Source organism: Myxine glutinosa, chromosome 4 (genome assembly GCF_964187855.1).
Source record: "Myxine glutinosa chromosome 4, kmMyxGlut1.1, whole genome shotgun sequence".
NCBI classification, from domain to species: domain Eukaryota; kingdom Metazoa; phylum Chordata; class Myxini; order Myxiniformes; family Myxinidae; genus Myxine; species Myxine glutinosa.
In genome coordinates, this window is record NC_136264.1 from 99,343,012 (window position 1) to 99,361,158 (window position 18,147).

General features: G+C 47.8%; 1 protein-coding gene across 2 annotated transcripts in view; it reads right to left on the reverse strand.

Moving 5' to 3' along the window:
• ASZ1 (ankyrin repeat, SAM and basic leucine zipper domain containing 1) overlaps positions 1–17,903 on the reverse strand; it is a 144,733-nt gene extending 126,830 nt beyond the window's left edge. For both annotated transcript variants that reach the window (XM_068097607.2, XM_078776200.1), the window contains exon 1: positions 17,748–17,903. In XM_068097607.2, coding sequence (XP_067953708.2) covers positions 17,748–17,882 — 135 coding nt within the window. In that variant the 5' untranslated portion in view covers positions 17,883–17,903. The remainder of the gene's footprint in view (positions 1–17,747) is intronic.
• Between the last annotated feature and the right edge of the window lie 244 nt (positions 17,904–18,147).

Consider the following 18,147-nt stretch of genomic DNA (forward strand, 5'->3'; position numbering starts at 1 on the left):
CTGTAATAACAAAATAATGAATTGGAATACAGTGATCTGGTGTGATGCATGCAAAAGAACGTTTTTCAAAGTTTTATTGCCAAGTTCAGCATCTGAACCCCAATGGCTTTCTGGGGATTACACTTGAATATCTCCCAGACATGTTCAACATCCTCACTACTTTTGCTTAGCTGGCCGGTCCCGTTTCTCTGCAGAATGCTACCAGTCTCCATGAACCATTTGTGCCACTCACAAATCGTTTTTCTCCCTGGAAGCTGCCTTCTCCCAACTCCCAGTTGTTTTCCCAACTCCCTCCCCATACACCTCCCTACACCCTCCCCATACACCTCCCTGCTCCATCCCCATACACCTCCCTGCTCCATCCCCATACACCTCCCTGCTCCATCCCCATACACCTCCCTGCTCCATCCCCATACACCTCCCTGCTCCATCCCCATACACCTCCCTGCTCCATCCCCATACACCTCCCTGCTCCATCCCCATACACCTCCCTGCTCCATCCCCATACACCTCCCTGCTCCATCCCCATACACCTCCCTGCTCCATCCCCATACACCTCCCTGCTCCATCCCCATACACCTCCCTGCTCCATCCCCATACACCTCCCTGCTCCATCCCCATACACCTCCCTGCTCCATCCCCATACACCTCCCTGCTCCATCCCCATACACCTCCCTGCTCCATCCCCATACACCTCCCTGCTCCATCCCCATACACCTCCCTGCTCCATCCCCATACACCTCCCTGCTCCATCCCCATACACCTCCCTGCTCCATCCCCATACACCTCCCTGCTCCATCCCCATACACCTCCCTGCTCCATCCCCATACACCTCCCTGCTCCATCCCCATACACCTCCCTGCTCCATCCCCATACACCTCCCTGCTCCATCCCCATACACCTCCCTGCTCCATCCCCATACACCTCCCTGCTCCATCCCCATACACCTCCCTGCTCCATCCCCATACACCTCCCTGCTCCATCCCCATACACCTCCCTGCTCCATCCCCATACACCTCCCTGCTCCATCCCCATACACCTCCCTGCTCCATCCCCATACACCTCCCTGCTCCATCCCCATACACCTCCCTGCTCCATCCCCATACACCTCCCTGCTCCATCCCCATACACCTCCCTGCTCCATCCCCATACACCTCCCTGCTCCATCCCCATACACCTCCCTGCTCCATCCCCATACACCTCCCTGCTCCATCCCCATACACCTCCCTGCTCCATCCCCATACACCTCCCTGCTCCATCCCCATACACCTCCCTGCTCCATCCCCATACACCTCCCTGCTCCATCCCCATACACCTCCCTGCTCCATCCCCATACACCTCCCTGCTCCATCCCCATACACCTCCCTGCTCCATCCCCATACACCTCCCTGCTCCATCCCCATACACCTCCCTGCTCCATCCCCATACACCTCCCTGCTCCATCCCCATACACCTCCCTGCTCCATCCCCATACACCTCCCTGCTCCATCCCCATACACCTGCCTGCTCCATCGCCATACACGTCCCTGCTCCATCCCCATACACCTCCCTGCTCCATCCCCATACACCTCCCTGCTCCATCCCCACACACCTCCCTGCTCCATCCCCACACACCTCCCTACTCCATCCCCATCCCCATAAACCTCCCTACTCCATCCCCATAAGCCTCCCGACTCCATAAACCTTCCTACTCCCTCCTCATAAATCTCCCTACTCCCTCCTCATAAACCACCCTACTCCCTCCTCATAAACCACCCTGCACACCTCCCTCCCAATACAGCTCCCTACTCATACACCGCCCCACTCCCTCCCATTCCCCCCAACAGTGAATATTATATATATATATATATATATATATATATATATATATATATATATATATATATATATATACATACACATACACAACGATATATATATAGTTGCGGTTCGCTATCCCGGTCGATCGCTGAATTAACGCATGGGGGGGTTGACTCAGCCTGTCATCCTTCCGAGGTCGGCAAATTGAGTACCAGCTTGCTGAGATGAATGATCCCGGTGTGTACCCCGGTTTAGAATAGGTACACCGTATCCCTGCGCATCGTTAAGAGCGTGACCAAGGGTTGGCGTCAGGAAGGGCATCTGGCCATAAAAACATTGCCTCAAACAGGGAACCATGATTGTCATGGGGCCCGCAAGGCTAAACCCCGCTCTAGCGGGGAAAATGGCCTTTAAAAAACTATCATTCATTCATTCATTCATTCATAGAGTTGCGGTTCTGAGAAGGTGTTCATATTTGATTAATAAAGGTTAAAGGTTCTGCCCCCATAGTTAGTCCAAATGCAACACGTAAATCACCTTCGAACGTTAGATATTTCTTAGTATATGTGAGATAAGGCCATTTCCAATAGTTATCATCTGCGTTGTGTAAAACAAATAAGAATAGGCTCCTTCCATTATGCCTCCACCCTCCACATTCCACCTCGTTGGGCAGAATCCATCCCGCGCCCCATTTGACAACTCGCAGTTTGTTACGCTTGGGATGCTCGCAGTTTGTTACGCTTGGGATGCTCGCAGTTTGTTACGCTTGGGATGCTCGCAGTTTGTTACGCTTTGGCTACCAGCAGCGTTTGCTGCTCTTGGTTTGCTGGTTTGCTGGAACTAGCCCAGTGACACGAGGTAGGCCCAAAAATGGGGTGGAGCGGCAGCGAGGCTGAGATCTGGATTGGCAGCAGGGGGACGGTAATGGCCACCAGCCAATCAGGGCTGAGCGACATCGCCTGACAGGGTGTGACTAGAGGTTCCAGAGGGTTCTAAGGGTGTGGCAATAAAACCTTTTGCGCGAGGCCCCCACCTCAGTTATGAGGAGAGACGCGCTGTGACGAGTTATGAGGAGAGACGCTCTGTGACTAGTTATGAGGAGAGACGCGCTGTGACAAGTTCTGAGAAGGGAGAGGTCTGAAGGATTGCACTTACCAGAGGACTGACGCCGCGGCACTCATTACAAAGGGCTGATGCGCTTTACAAAGGACTCGCAAGTGAAGAGTGTCAAAGGACTATTGGGAAAAGTGCTTTGTGAAAGCATTGCTGGAGCGGCGCATTGCAGAGGACTTGTGAAAGCGGCGCATGGTTTGAACTATACTGGGAACGCGTACAAAGCGCCGATATATATATCTATTACATACGCCAGTGTAATCACCCAGCTTACCGATTTCCCCCCCCCCCCCCCCCCCCCCCCCCCCATATAATTGTCCGATCCGCGCCGACGACACGCGGAGATCGTGCCTGCCGTCTCCCGTCTTCACCGCCGTACGAGTCGGGGAACGGAGCGAGCTGTGGACGCGATCCTTTGGACCATCGCCTGACCATCTACAAACCCCCGTGTGAGTCTGAGTCTGAGTGTGAACAGGCCCGTGTCCAGGGATAAGTTAAGACTGTTATAAGGCTGCCCTATGTATCTTCTTCTTCTTCTTTACTGTACATTGCTTATTCTTATTCTTCTTCTTCTTCTTCATTGTACAGAGTGTGTAATAAATTACTTGTTCTTCCTGTTTCCTCTTAATTCGACCGTCTTAGTGATTTCTCCATTTGGGTAAGCGTGGCACGATCACAACCGCTCCAATCGGGTTAGTTCCCCATTAACGGCCCGAATACGGCTCGCTATCGCTTGGTGTGTCCACTAAAACCGTGGTTCGGGTGGGGTTATTTCCTTGCTTCACGGCCGGTGTTAGTACTTAGGTTATAAGAATTCGGCTTACAACCCTATTTAACGCCGACCGGAAGGAACGTGATAGCCCCGGATCGCGTAGGCTAGATAAAAGACAGGGGGATTAATCCCCCCTTGGTAGGGGGAAGGCCGACGTTTGGAGATCCGCAACAATTGGTGTCAGGAGTGGGATTTGACCCGAAATGAGCCTAACGCACTCAAACTTACGAGCAGCCGAAATTTTATTAACATCTAAATTAAATCGTGCCATGGATAGCCAAGGCGGTCGGATGCCGGTGGGGGTAGAAGAGGAGATAGAAGAAGAGCTAGAGTTAACCCAGGACCCCCGGGAAGAATTGGGACAATTGGAAGAAATGGATGCAGTTAATGAGGGTGCAGCAGTAGAGGTAGCAGGCGAAGAAAATGGCGGCGCCTCGCACATGGCGGCGAGAGCCGAGCCCACGGTGCCAACGGACTGGGGCCTATTTATGGCACAAATGAGGTCCTTTATGGTCAAGTCGGGTGAAAACATGAAAATAGAGGGGGACAAATCAAGGGCAGAAATGAGAGAAGGGATGAGTAATATGGGAAATCAAATTGGGGGATTAGAAAGCAAATTGGGGGGATTAGAAAGCAAATTGGGGGGATTAGAAAGCAAATTGGAGGGATTAGAAAGCAAATTGGGGGGCCAATTGAAGGACGTGGGTGGCCAAATGGGAGAAATGAATGAGGGGTTAACGGGGTTGGCAAACAGGATGGGCACCCAAGAGAATCGAATGAAAGGGATGAAAGACGGGTTAAAAGGGTGTGGTAGCAGAATAGGTGGCCAAACAAAAAAGATGGGGAAGGACATAGACCGCAGGTCGAGCGGGAAAGGCACTTTGGTACGCGACGAGGTAGTGCAACTTGAGGAACGCGGGGAAAGTGAGGTTGAGCCAAGCACAGCCAGGTGGACCGGGGTAGAAATCGCGACACGGAGTGTGGAAAAGCCGACGGCCGCCGAATTAGAAAATTTTATTTTATTAGCACCGGCGGTCGTCGAGGAAAAAGAAATTGAAATAAAAGAAATAGTGGAAATTGGGGCTGAAGAGACGGCAGACTGAGAAAAGCAATCGCGGGGGGAAGAAATGGAATATGTACAACGTCTGCATTCGCATTGTGATGTCGTGCTGCCTAACCCAAATGAAAGTTTGCAGATACGGTTAGAGGAGAAAAGGATCCCGAAGGTAAGTAGGGCTGTGTGTGGCGCGAAAAGGTTTGGCGCGAAAGTGTTTGGCGCGAAAAGATTTTTCGCGTGCTTGGGATCGCGATGTCACCCGGGCGCTTGTGGAAGGTCCGTGGTGCGCTGTGTGAAGGTGAATGGCGCGAGTGACGAAAAAGTGTGCGCCGAAGCGCGAGTGTGAAACAGAGTGTGTTACTGAGAGTGAGTGCACAACAGAGTGTATGTGTGAAGAGTGTGATACAGAGTGTGCAATGGTTGTAGAGAGTGTGCGGGAGTGCACACCGGAGCATGTTGTAGAGCGTGTGCGGGGATGCACACCGGAGCGGGTGATTGGGTGTGCAATAGAGTGCACACCCATGAGTGTTACGGAGTACGTAACAGAGGAGTGTGCACAAGAATATGCGCGAGGGTGTGCGGTGATGATTGGGTGTGTGCAGGAGTGCACACCCTTGGGTATTACAGACAGTGCACGAGAGGAGTGCGTGGAAGAGAAGTGTGTCACAGAGTGTGCGAATAGAATGGGTGCGCCAGGGTGTGCGTGAGGATGTATAGTAAGGGAGTGTGTGAGCGGCGTGAGTGCGCCTGAGTGAAGTGCGCCGGAGTGTATGGGGACGCCTGGATGTGCGAGAGAGGAGTGGGTCGCGAGGTGTGGATGTGAGAATGCGATCCGAGCATCGACACAGACCGGTACAGCGTTTAGGCCGACGTACAGCAGACGCGAGCTCTCGGGGCGTGGTGTTCTTTGTGTGCTGCGGGAGCCGGCGGGGATCGTTGTCGCGGCAGCGTGCAAGATTCGGGCCGGACTCCGCCCTGTGTGGTCGGTGCCGCGTCGTAAAGGCGAACGGCACGGTTTGAGGGGAGAAAGGCCAGGTCGGACCTTCGCCCCCTAGCGGGCGCGGTGCTCCGGCCGGAGGAGGTTGGGTCATCGTGGCGGAGACCGGAAGGCTCCGCACACCTCAGTCCAGGTATGCCTCCTCCCCAGAATCGAAAATGCCGGACGGACCCAACCAACAGGAGACAGGCCACCAGTATGCATTGCTCGGCTTTGCGAAGCCGAGCTGTGAAAATGTATTCCCACCCGACGAGGCTCACGTATAGTGGACAAACAGCGATAGTAATGGTGATGGTGATGGCAAATGGTATCCGGTGTAGAGGGATGGTAGATCTACCATCCCTCACATCGTTACTTGGGGCAAAGGAGCAGTAGTTTATGGGGTTTGGCAGTATGAACTAGCCAGGGCGGGCTAGGATAACTGATAGGGATTTAGAAATGACCATAGGAGACATGAGAATTAAGTAGTGACATTGATACCAGTAGAGGGGACGTAGAGAGATTAGATGGATGTTAATGACAAGGGAAGTGCTTAAGCCTAGGTCACACATAGGCGGATTTGTCGGCGACTACTGGCGACTGAAAAAAATCGCCACCACCCGCCGACAATCGTAATGAAACCGTAATGGACGGTCGCCTGTAGTCGTGGTTATCCTCCCCAGGTCGCCTGCAGTCGGCAAGAGCCGCAAAGGGGCAAAATAATTTTTAAAATGTTTAAAAACGGCGCACTCAGGCAATCGAAAAAAATCCGCCATGCTGTCGCGATGGAACCGCCATGCTGTCGTCGGTATCCGTAATACAGTCGCTCATAGTCTTCCGCAATCGCCCCAGCATCGCCCCACCAGCCAGCACGGCAGAGATGCGAATGCCATACAGCCTTCCTGCGGCATCTTCCCGACTACGGGCCAACACTGTTGCGGCTGCATATCGACGACAGAAGAACTGCCACGTCTCCCCTGCGGCTATGGGAGACTGACGACGACAGCAGTAGGACTAGTGGCGGCCGAGTTACGGCCATTGGCGACAGAGATACGACTGCCTGGCGACTGCATTACGACATACCACGATTCCATGGCAAGACAGGATGGTGTGAGGGTCTCCGTGGAGTGAGGTCCTGTGGTGCCGACAAGGATATGGCTTTATTGTTTGGACTTGGGACTTTTGGGAACTTTATTTTGGGGACTTTGGTCCTTTGGAAACTTTATTTATGGGACTTGGGACCAGTGGAAATAATTTGTTGGAATTATTTCCATTCTCTCTCCCTGCAGAAAAGTTTGATTATTACATTACAATGATACATCTTTATTAACTTTCTTATTGCACATCAAACATCTTTATGCTTCATGTCACACTTCATTGAAATGAATAAAGTGAAATGTAAAATAGAGAAATAAAGATTTAAAAAGTTGTGTGAATCGTCTCCAATCGCCGGCAGTCTTATTGCAGTCTTGCGGACGTCGGAGTAAACCGCCACCCGGCCCCAATGCAGTCGCCGCGATCCGCCATCGGTCGTAATCTAGCCGCCAGACTGTCGCCACGCTGCCGCCGTGCATCCGCAATGCAGTCGTCGTCGATCTTCAACAGTCGCCATCCCACTCGGGGCGTCGTCGCAATGCAGTCGCAATGTGGCCGCCTGCAGTCGCCATACTGCCGCCTGACCATATTTGACCACCCGAAATCGCCAGTAGTCGCTGAAAAATCTTGATCGCCGGCAGTCGCCAGTAGTCGCCAAAATATCCGCCTATGTGTGACCTAGGCATTAGTGTAACGGAAGTGCTTAGTTTGTGGAAGGGAAGACGGGAAGCACGAGTATTAGAGGGAAGGAGATAGTTAGATGATGCTGTGTGTGCGAGTATGAGGATGCGCTTTAGGCGCAAATGAGGAATTGAGAATGAGAATCTTTGTGGTGAGTGAGCAAATGAGGCATTGGTCTGGGGATGACCGGAGAAAGTGTATGAATGGTGTATTGAGGATGTCTGTAATGATGTTGAGTGAATGACTTGCATGGGGTGCAAGTGAATAAATGGTGTGGAATAAATGGTGTGGAATAAATGGTGTGGAGTAAATGGTGTGTAGTCCATTGGCTGAGTGAGGGGGTCCCCGTGTGCATGAGATGTGCCCTAAGTTACTCTTCATAATATTGAAGTAGACCATGAGACATATCAAAAAAGTTTGGGTAGACTTTTGGTAACCCGGCAGTAACAGAGGAAATGACGTCATTAGCCACGCCCTTTGCCGCTCTATTGATACCAAAATTTAGGGGTAGGGAAAACATAAATCGCAATAACTTTGGAAGTATAAATCACAGAACTACAAAATACCCATTAAAATGTTTGTATTTAAGTACTCTATTCATTACAATAATCATTATGCAAATTAATATGTTAATGAGGTCACCAGAGGTCAAAAGGTCACAAAACCCAGGTACAAGTGAAAATTTCACACTGCTCCAAAAAAATACCCACCAAGTTATGGATTTACTCACTTTTACATTTAGGATGCATGGAACGTTTAGAATAGATGCTACTGATTACTTTGATATGCATTTGGGGCCTTTTAATGCCTAATTGTATTACATAACATCAACTCAAACTTGCCGTAAATTAAAAAGGCAGATTTTTTTGCAGTCCATAAGTATAATAGAATGTTCTGCATACTAGTACCTTCTTTAGCAATTTGAGAATGTATTCTGAGTTATGTTTTGTGAAGAGTTCCCTTATGCTCTTCAGTCCATTGTATTAACCCTCAGTGTTTTGTCAAGTAGGCGGACACATCATAAGGTTAGATTTAATTGAAATCTTATTTGAAGCCAAGAAGCCTTTAAAAATACCCATGGGAATGATGACCATGGTTCCATAAAATGTTATCTATGCCTGATCTGCTAGTCAAATGAAAGAGACATATCTAAAGCAATGATAGACAAGTACATGTTTTAACACAATAGTTTCTATTGTCCACAAGTTTAGTCATTTACCGTTGCTTACTCGCATGTTTGTCAAAGGGATCCAGATGACCCAGCGATGCTTATACAGAGTAAATTACTGCTACATACCTAATACCATAAAGGAATTTCCTTTATGCTAATACTGAGTTGAACCAGAGGGGTTTTTGCATTGCACAATTTGTTCATCACCCTGGAGACTTTGACACTTGCAGAAACTAATGCAGGGAAGTCCATTTTTGCGACAGGCACATCTGTCATTGCTGCATTTTTTGCAATTGCACAAAACTGTGTATTCTTCAGGAATTGGTCTCATGCCTTTAGTTGGCATCAAAAGTTCATCTGCTTCCCTGAAGCCAAAGGCAGTTGGATCCAGTGATGTGGGCTTATGAGGGTGTAACAAAGTCACCATCTGATAGGTTGCATAAAACGCTCTATGGATGTGTTGCTGTATTGCATGGCTAGTTGGCGGAAGTTGCTCCAAGGATACACCTTTACTGTGATGGTACATGTGGTCTCTTAATTGATCCATTGTTGTGCACTTGGCGTTCTTTTTTATAACTTGTACCAGGTATGCCTCACAGGACGCCATGAAACTGTCGGTACAACTTGTTCCAGAATCAAAGTCTTTCAGATACTCAGATGGACGAGCATTATTCAAGGCTGCATGTTTTGTTCCCACCTTGCTTGTGTCGTCACAGCCAGTCAGGGTATGAACAAGTGGTAGCACATAGCAAAGTTCTTCTCCACCCTTTGGTGCTAATGTGTGAACTGGAATGTATCTCGTTGAATCTCCAACACCAGCCCTTAGCCAAAGTTCGCTTAGGCCATTGTAATGAAGAATATTCCAGTAGTGCATAAGCAGTACAAACACATCTGTATCACCAGACAATACGATAATACGTTCAGTTCCACTTTTGACTGCATGCATCACATGTGGAATGATACGAGCATCTGCCTCTTCTACATCAGGACTGAGGTCTGGCATTTCAGTTGAACAGCCATCTTTGACAGACTGGCATGTAACTGCACCAGATACACCTGAAAAAGAACTTGCCACAACGTTGACTGTGGAAGGTCTTTCTTTTCCGCGCTTTATGGCTTGTGAGTGAAGAAGCATCTGGAGTTTAAATTTATTATTGCTTGATGCCCAAAATCTGTCCATTTCTACAGGTAATGGTGTGTCGTAATTGATAATGTTCATTTCAATTGCCGCTTTAATTGAACGGCGCCTTCTCTCGGAATCTTTTATGGACCCCTCGACATAGGAATCAAAGACCAAATCCAACCTGTCATCCCCCTGACCAACTGCAGCGACATAGTTCAGAAAATTATCACAGAAATCTCCAAATGTCTGCAGATCTTTTATTTTTATCTTTCTGATGTTGGCCATCACGTCAAATAAACATGTGGACTGTAATGCACTGTCCTTGACTGGAGTTCTCTTGACATGCGCTGGCAACGGAATTCAATTAAAGTTGACCTTTGACCTTGGGCCTCCTACTTACAGAGCAATAAGGGTTAAAGCTAAAGAGCATAGGAGAATTCTTGATAACAAAAACTGTTCATATGCACCTTCATATTGCTAACAAATGGTCCCAGCATGACAGCATACTTTGTATGCCCAAGGACTTGAAAAAATTGGGCTAGCGGCTAGGGTGCCAGCTTAGGATCCGAGGATCCTGGGTTCGCACCCCGGTTGATCGCTGAATTAACGCCAGGGGGGTCGACTCAGCCTGTCATCCTTCCGAGGTCGGCTAATTGAGTACCAGTTCACTGGTAATTCCCCGCTTGTCATAAAAGGCGACAAAAAGGGTTGGCGGCAGGAAGGGCATCCGGCCGTAAAACATTGCTTCAAAAAGGGGACCGAAAAACAACAACCACGGTGCCCGAAAAAGGCCAACCCCCGCTTGCGGGGAAAAAATGGCCTCTAAAGGTGGTTTTTTTTCAATTGATATTATGTAATAAACTTAGGCATTAAAAGGCCCCAAATGCATATCAAAATAATAGGTAGCATCTATTCTAAAAGTTTCATGCATCAGAAATGTAAAAGTGAGTAAATCCATAACTTGGTGGGTATTTTTTTGGAGCAGTGTGAAATTTTCACTTGCACCCGGGTGTTGTGACCTTTTGACCTCTGGTGACCTCATTAACATATTAATTTGCATAATGATTATTGTAATGAATAGAGTACTTAAATACAAACATTTTAATGGGTATTTTGTAGTTCTGTGATTTATACTTCCAAAGTTATTGCGATTAATGTTATTAATGTTTTTATTATTTAAGTTAATTAAGTTATTAATGTTTCCCCTACCCCTAAATTTTGGTATCAATAGAGCGACAAAGGGCGCGGCTAATGACGTCATTTCCTCGGTTACTGCCGGGTTACCAAAAGTCTACCCAAACTGTTTTGATATGTCTCATGGTCTACTTCACTATTATGAAGAGTAACTTAGGGCACATCTCATGCACACGAGGACCCCCTCAGCCAGTGGATTAGAGTGGAATGAGTGGTGTGGAGTGCATGGGGCGAAGGAGTGGATGGGGGAATATGGACCCCTTCACGAATACCCGGGGAGGGTAGTTTAAAGTTAGGTAGAGGGAGTAGGTAAATTGTTTGGATATTGACATCTGTGGTGCGAGTCGTAGCAAGTTGTTGCTTTGAGGGATGCATAAGTGAGTGGAATGGCTGGGCGTGTGAGCCTGTTAGTGAGTATGGTTAAATGAGCACTCCGCCACTGGTAGTCTGTCGGCCAGATGAGGCCGCAGGTAGGCTCTGGAAGCCAGGTCGTGTTCAGAGTAGAGTTCAGTGGGGCCCGAGGATCCGAGGGAAGGACCCGGGTAGCCCAATGCCAGAGAGGGCATCACGGGTGAGAGAGCCAGGAGGGCCTTCCCCAATTTAGGGTAGTTGAGGAGCTAGGCAAGCTCGGGTGGCGACTTCAGTGGCGGAGGTGCGCAGGTAAGTAGGACCTGCTGGTAGAGCCACACGACCCAGCCCCGGAATTGTGCGAAGGCACAGTATTGAAAAAATGGGGGAGTGAGACCCCAAATTTGGGAGGCACCACAGTATAGTCAATGGGAATTGGTTTTTAGAACCACATAGTTTAAAGAGGCCAATGATTGGCAGGGCAAGACCCCGGTTAGTTTAAATGAGTTAGTCAATTAGAGGATAGTTCGGATGAAATCTCTTCGCACCATCAACATCCACTCACCAAGGTGACAGGACTCCACACCAGGTTTTGCAATATTTGGAATGAAAGACGCATCATGACGTGGGTGAGACATTGTGTGCGATTCCATCCCTTCCTTCTTGGGAGGGATTGGAGACGAATTTGGAATTAGGGAGAGATATGGGAGACAAGACGGTAGAGACGGAATTTGTAAAGTGTAAATACGGGGAAGGGCAGGGGTAGAGTAGGTGACATAGGGGGTCACGTACGGCTAGGGACGAGCTTTCTCCGCTCGCTCCCTGCGCCCCTCATGTCGCATTACCTTGTATGACGTGTACCCTTGCGCCCTTGCCCCCGCTAACCTCTGCTTTGTCTTTCCTCCCCACCCATGGACCCATTACCTTTTGTTGAGGGGTGTGTGCAGGTGCCCTGAGCTGTGCGGCTGCACCTTTGTGCTGCACCCTGCTACCTGCACCAGTACCTATGCACCTACACCTATGGACCACACGTTCTGTGGCCTGGCACCTTTGCTGGGCAGACAATCGCGGCAAACGTTATCTTGCCCTGCGGACCACTGTTTTCTCAGTGGCCCCAATGCCATGCAGTCGGACCACCTAAGCTGGCCCTGCTGGCCAAAATAAAAAGCGGACACGGTTTGTGCACTTTTTATTAAATTCCTTTGATGTGTCAGGAAAAGAGGACGTTAGGTTTAATGATGGCACACCGAAGATGAAGCAAGAAGATGTCGCAGCCCAGCAGCCAAGCAAGCACAAGGCATCATTCATTATTTTGAAATGTTTTTGTGCCCTTTTGACGATTGTGCATTTTGGTGCTTTTGGGGCATTTTTTTTATTTTTTTGCATATGGTGTATGGTGTATTGGTGCAGTGCATTTGTGTTTCCTCTTTTCAAAAAAAAATTCTTCTCTCTTCCCACAAAAGACAGGTCCTGGGTTGTAGTATTGTAAATAATTAGTAGTCTTGTAAATAACATGCTCCCCACCGGCTTTATGTGTCGTTTGAAAATAATTCCGTAATTCGGTTAATTGTGGGCGTGTCAGTTCGTTAGTACACAACGCAGTAGGTGGGACATATCTAGTGTTTAAAACTGTCGCACACAGGGTGTTAGGTTAAAAGTAGAGGGAAACTACACCTAAGTGTCACACTAATTGTTAAAAAGTAGTCCTGACCCTTGTATCAGAACCGGTCGGGCACACTGGAATGTGGGTTCGGCTCTGAGACGAGCCTGGCAAAGGAGGGGTGCAGTGTTGCGGTTCTGAGAAGGTGTACATATTTGATTAATAAAGGTTAAAGGTTCTGCCCCCATAGTTAGTCCACATGCAACACGTCGGTCACCTTCGAATGTTAGATATTTCTTAGTATATGTGAGATAAGGCCATTTCCAATAGTTATCATCTGCGTTGTGTAAAACAAATAAGAATAGGCTCCTTCCATTATGCCTCCACCCTCCACATTCCACCTCGTTGGGCAGAATCCATCCCGCGCCCCATTTGACAACTCGCAGTTTGTTACGCTTGGGATGCTCACAGTTTGTTACGCTTGGGATGCTCGCAGTTTGTTACGCTTTGGCTACCAGCAGCGTTTGCTGCTCTTGGTTTGCTGGAACTAGCCCAGTGACACAAGGTAGGCCCAACAAGGGGGTGGAGCGGCAGCGAGGCTGAGATCTGGATTGGCAGCAAGGAGACGGTAAGGGCCACCAGCCAATCAGGGCTGAGGCGACATCGCCTGACAGGGTGTGTTTGAAGTTCCAGAGGGTTCTAAGGGCGTGGCAATAAAACCCTTTGCGCGAGGACCCCACCTCAGTTATGAGGAGAGACACGCTGTGACGAGTTATGAGGAGAGACGCGCTGTGACAAGTTATGAGAAGGGAGAGGTCTGAAGGATTGCGCTTACCAGAGGACTGACGCCGCGGCACTCATTACAAAGGGCTGATGCGCTTTACAAAGGACTCGCAAGTGAAGAGCGTCAAAGGTCTTTTGGGAAAAGCACTTTGTGAAAGCATTGCTGGAGCGGCGCATTGCAGAGGACTTGTGAAAGCGGCGCATGGTTTGAACTATACTGGGAACGCGTATAAAGCACCGATATATCTATTACGTACGCCAGTGTAATCGCCCAGCTTACCGATCCCCCCCATATAATTGTCTGATCCGCACCAACGACACGCGGAGATCTTGCCTGCCGTCTACCATCTTCACCGCCGTACGAGTCGGGGACCGGAGCGAGCTGTGGACGCAATCCTTTGGACCATCGCCTGACCATCGACAAACCCCCCTGTGAGTCTGAGTCTGAGTGTGAACGGGCCCGTGTCCAGGGATAAGTTACGACTGTTATAAGGCTGCCCTGTGTATCTTCTTCTTCTTCTTTACTGTACATTGCTTCTTCTTCTTCTTCATTTTACAGAGTGTAATAAATTACTTGTTCTTCCTGTTTCCTCTTAATTCGACCGTCTTAGTGATTTCTCCATTGGGTAAGCATGGCACGATCACAACCGCTCCAAACGGGTTAGTTCCCCTTTAACGGCCCGAATCGCGGCTCGCTAATGCTCGGCGTGTCCACTAAAACCGTGGTTCGGGTGGGGTTATTTCCTTGCTTCACGGCCGGTGTTAGTACTTAGGTAATAAGAATTCGGCTTACAACCCTATTTAACGCCGACCGGAAGGAACGTGATAGTCCCGGATCGCGTCGGCTAGATAAAAGAAAAGGGGATTAATCCCCCCTTGGTAAGGGGAAGGCCGACGTTTGGAGATCCGCAACAATATATATATATATATATATAAATATATATATATATATAAATATATATATATATATATATAAATATATATATATATATATATAAATATATATATATATATATATAAATATATATATATATATAAATATATATATATATATATATATAAATATATATATATACTGTATATATAAATATATATATATATATATATATATATATATATAAATATATATATATACTGTATATATAAATATATATATATATATATATATATATATATATATATATAAATATATATATATATATATATATATATATAAATATATATATATATATTCCTACCCATACTTCTCCACTTCATTGAATCCACAGTGATTGGGAGCGATGTTTGCATTCATGGATGACCTGACAGTTGTCCAACAGTCGGCTGATGCAGCAGTAGAGGTACTGGGATGACTGGAAAGGTTGATGCTGTGGGCAAGAATGGGCTTTAAAGCAAGACTGTCGAGGAGTGTGGTGCCGAGACATGCACAGGTTTGAGCTGGGATGGGAGGTGGTTCCATCATTGACGAAGAGTTTGGGAAGATGGTATAGAGTGGAGTTTAATAATGTGGGAAGGGTGGAGGAGGTGAGGAACAAGCTTTTGAGAGGTTTGAAGAAGATTGATGGACGTGGTTTGCCAAACAAGTTGAAGGTATGGTGTTTGAAGTTTGGATTGATGCCACATGATATTGCGATTGGGCATGTGGAGAGGATGGAGGTTGTGTTGAGCGAGTTTGTGAGGAGGTGGTTGGGAGTGCCACGCTGTTTGACGAATATTTCCTTTGATGGTCAGGGTGGAAAAAACTTAGGTTTCCCTTGACATTATTAACCGAGGAGTTTAAGGTGGCGAGGGTGCGGGAGTTCATTATGTTGCGGGATTCGAGTGATTCAGTGGTAAAGAATGCCCTCCCAGAGAATAAGGGAAGTCAGAAGTGGAATGCAAGAGCAGAGGTGGATGAGATGGAGGAGCGGTTGCAACAGGAGGAAGTCATGGGGATGGTACAGCACGAGAAGCATGGCTTGGGGTGGATGAAGCATGAGCGATGGGGAAAGGCATGTGTGAAAGAGAGGAGGAAGATGGTTGAGAGGGAGGTGAGAAGAAAGGAGGAGGAGAGGGAGATATGTGAAAGCAGTCGGTCAGGCACAGCAAAGTGCTTGGACGCGGTGGGAAGGTGTGCGGGTGAGGACATTGAAGTGGCAAGAGATTTGGAAGATGGAGCCAATATTGTTGAGTTTCCTGTTGCGGGCAACGTATGATGTGCTTCCGTCACCAGTAAACTTGAGATTGTGGGGGTTGTTGCAGGAGGAGAGATGTTCTTTGTGTGGAGGTTTGGGAACGGTGCAGCATGCACTGAGTGCATGCTCAGTAGCATTGGCAGCAGGAAGATACAAGTGGCGGCATGATCAGGTGCTGGCGGTGAGTGAGAGAGAGAGAGAGAGAGAGAGAGAGAGAGAGAGAGAGAGAGAGAGAGAGTGAGAGTGAGAGAGGGAGAGAAGAGTGGAGAGTGGAGAAGGAGATTGATGGGGGACAGGTGTTGTTTGTCAAAGAGGGTGAAGTGGTAAGGGGTGGAAAGAGGAGGAGGTGGAAATCAAGAGGGCTGTCAGATGCTTGTGATTGGCAGGTGGTGGCAGACCTAAAGCCACAATTGGTATTGACAAGGTTGTGGCCTGACATTGTAATCTGGTCAGGTGCAACAAGATAGGTCATCTTAGGGGAATTGTCTGTACCTTGGGAAGAGAACATGGAGGAGGTGCACGAGAGGAAGAGAGGAAAGTACAGTGAGCTGGAGGCAGAGTGCCGGGAGAAGGGTTGGCGAGTTTGTCAACCATTTGAGGTGGGGTATAGAGGGTATATTGGCAATTCCTTTTCTGCATTCCTTGCTCCGCTTGGAGTGTGTGGGACAGAAAGAAGGAGGATGTGTGACAATGTGGCCCAGGTTGCCTTGAAAGGCTCACATTGGATTTGGAGGAAGTTTATGGACACACGTCTAACGGTGTAGGTTGTGGGTGGTGGTTCATTTCAGCCAAAAGGGGTAGTGACTGAGCGTGGAAGAGAAATGGTTGTGTGAATGGTGTGTGTGTGTGTGTGTGTGTGTGTGTGTGTGTGTGTGTGTGTGTGTGTGTGTGTGTGTGTGTGTGTGTGTGTGTGTGTGTGTGTGTGTGTGTGTGTGTGTGTGTGTTGCAGGAGTGGGTGTGGTTTTGAATGCATGTGATTTTGTTTGAGTGGTGCATGTTGTAAGGGTAGGTGGTCGGTTGGTTGTTTTTTTTTTGGTGTGCGAGTGAGTATATGAGGAGTGTGGATTCTGGGAGTGGAGGTGGTTTTGTTGTTGTAGTCCGTTCTCACTGGCTGGGGGTATGTATGCATCCAAATGTAGCTGCTGCATGTGGAGGTGTATGTTTCCCTGCTGGCCCAACTTAGCTGACTGTATCGAGGTTGAAGGGCCAAAACGGGATGATGTTGAGGCCCTCGACTGAGGACACGGTCAGTTTTTGGGGGAGAAAACAAACAAAAACACACACACACATACACAGAGTGAGATACACACATACACAGAGTGAGATACACGACACAGTGAGAGATATATATATATATATATATATATATATATATATATATATATACACACACACACACACACACACACACACACACACACACACACACACACACACACACACACACACACACACACACACACACACACACACACACACACACACACACACACACACACACACACACACAGGCAATATGGCCGCTCATTCAACCTCGCGTACAAAGGGGGCTCTGGCTCCGAATATTCGAATAGCAATATTATCTGGTTTGACCGTTCGACGCAACCACATCACGTGACCCAGTTCAGGCCTAAACTACCGCCAATGGCAGAACGAAAGCGGATCCCTATGTATCAAATATAAAATCACGTTCGATGCTCCGAAACATTTTTAAAAGGGGGAAAAAACGTTTCCCCCTCATACTGACCATATTACATAAGCGTTCCCCGTTGGCGCGTCATTAATTAATTAAATCGAAACAAGCCATTTATTGTTGAGCATCGCACCTGTAAAAACCAAATATAAAATAAAAAAGCGTACCTTTGATGCAATTATTGTCTGTGTCTGGCCAACATTGTTTGGAATTCGAGTATTCCTTTCATTACCGCCGCATTCTTCGTCCGAGCTGTCCTCTAAACCAGCCGCACAAAGCAACTCCGGTTCTGTATCCTCCATTTTCTACCCAGAAAATCACGTGACTCCCTTTTTAAGCTTCTTCATCTTCATTTTAATTCTAATGGCGTCTTCAGAGCCGCAAGGGCTCTAAAAACCTGGTAACTTGAACACCCCCCCCTGGTCTTTGGGAAGAAAACGTATAATGTAATATAATTAATATAATATAATGTAATATAGCCAGAACATTTTAGAAGTTCATTTAATCATTCCCAATTGTGGATCCTATTTCTAATCATGTGTGCTGTATGTATAAAATCTATAACGA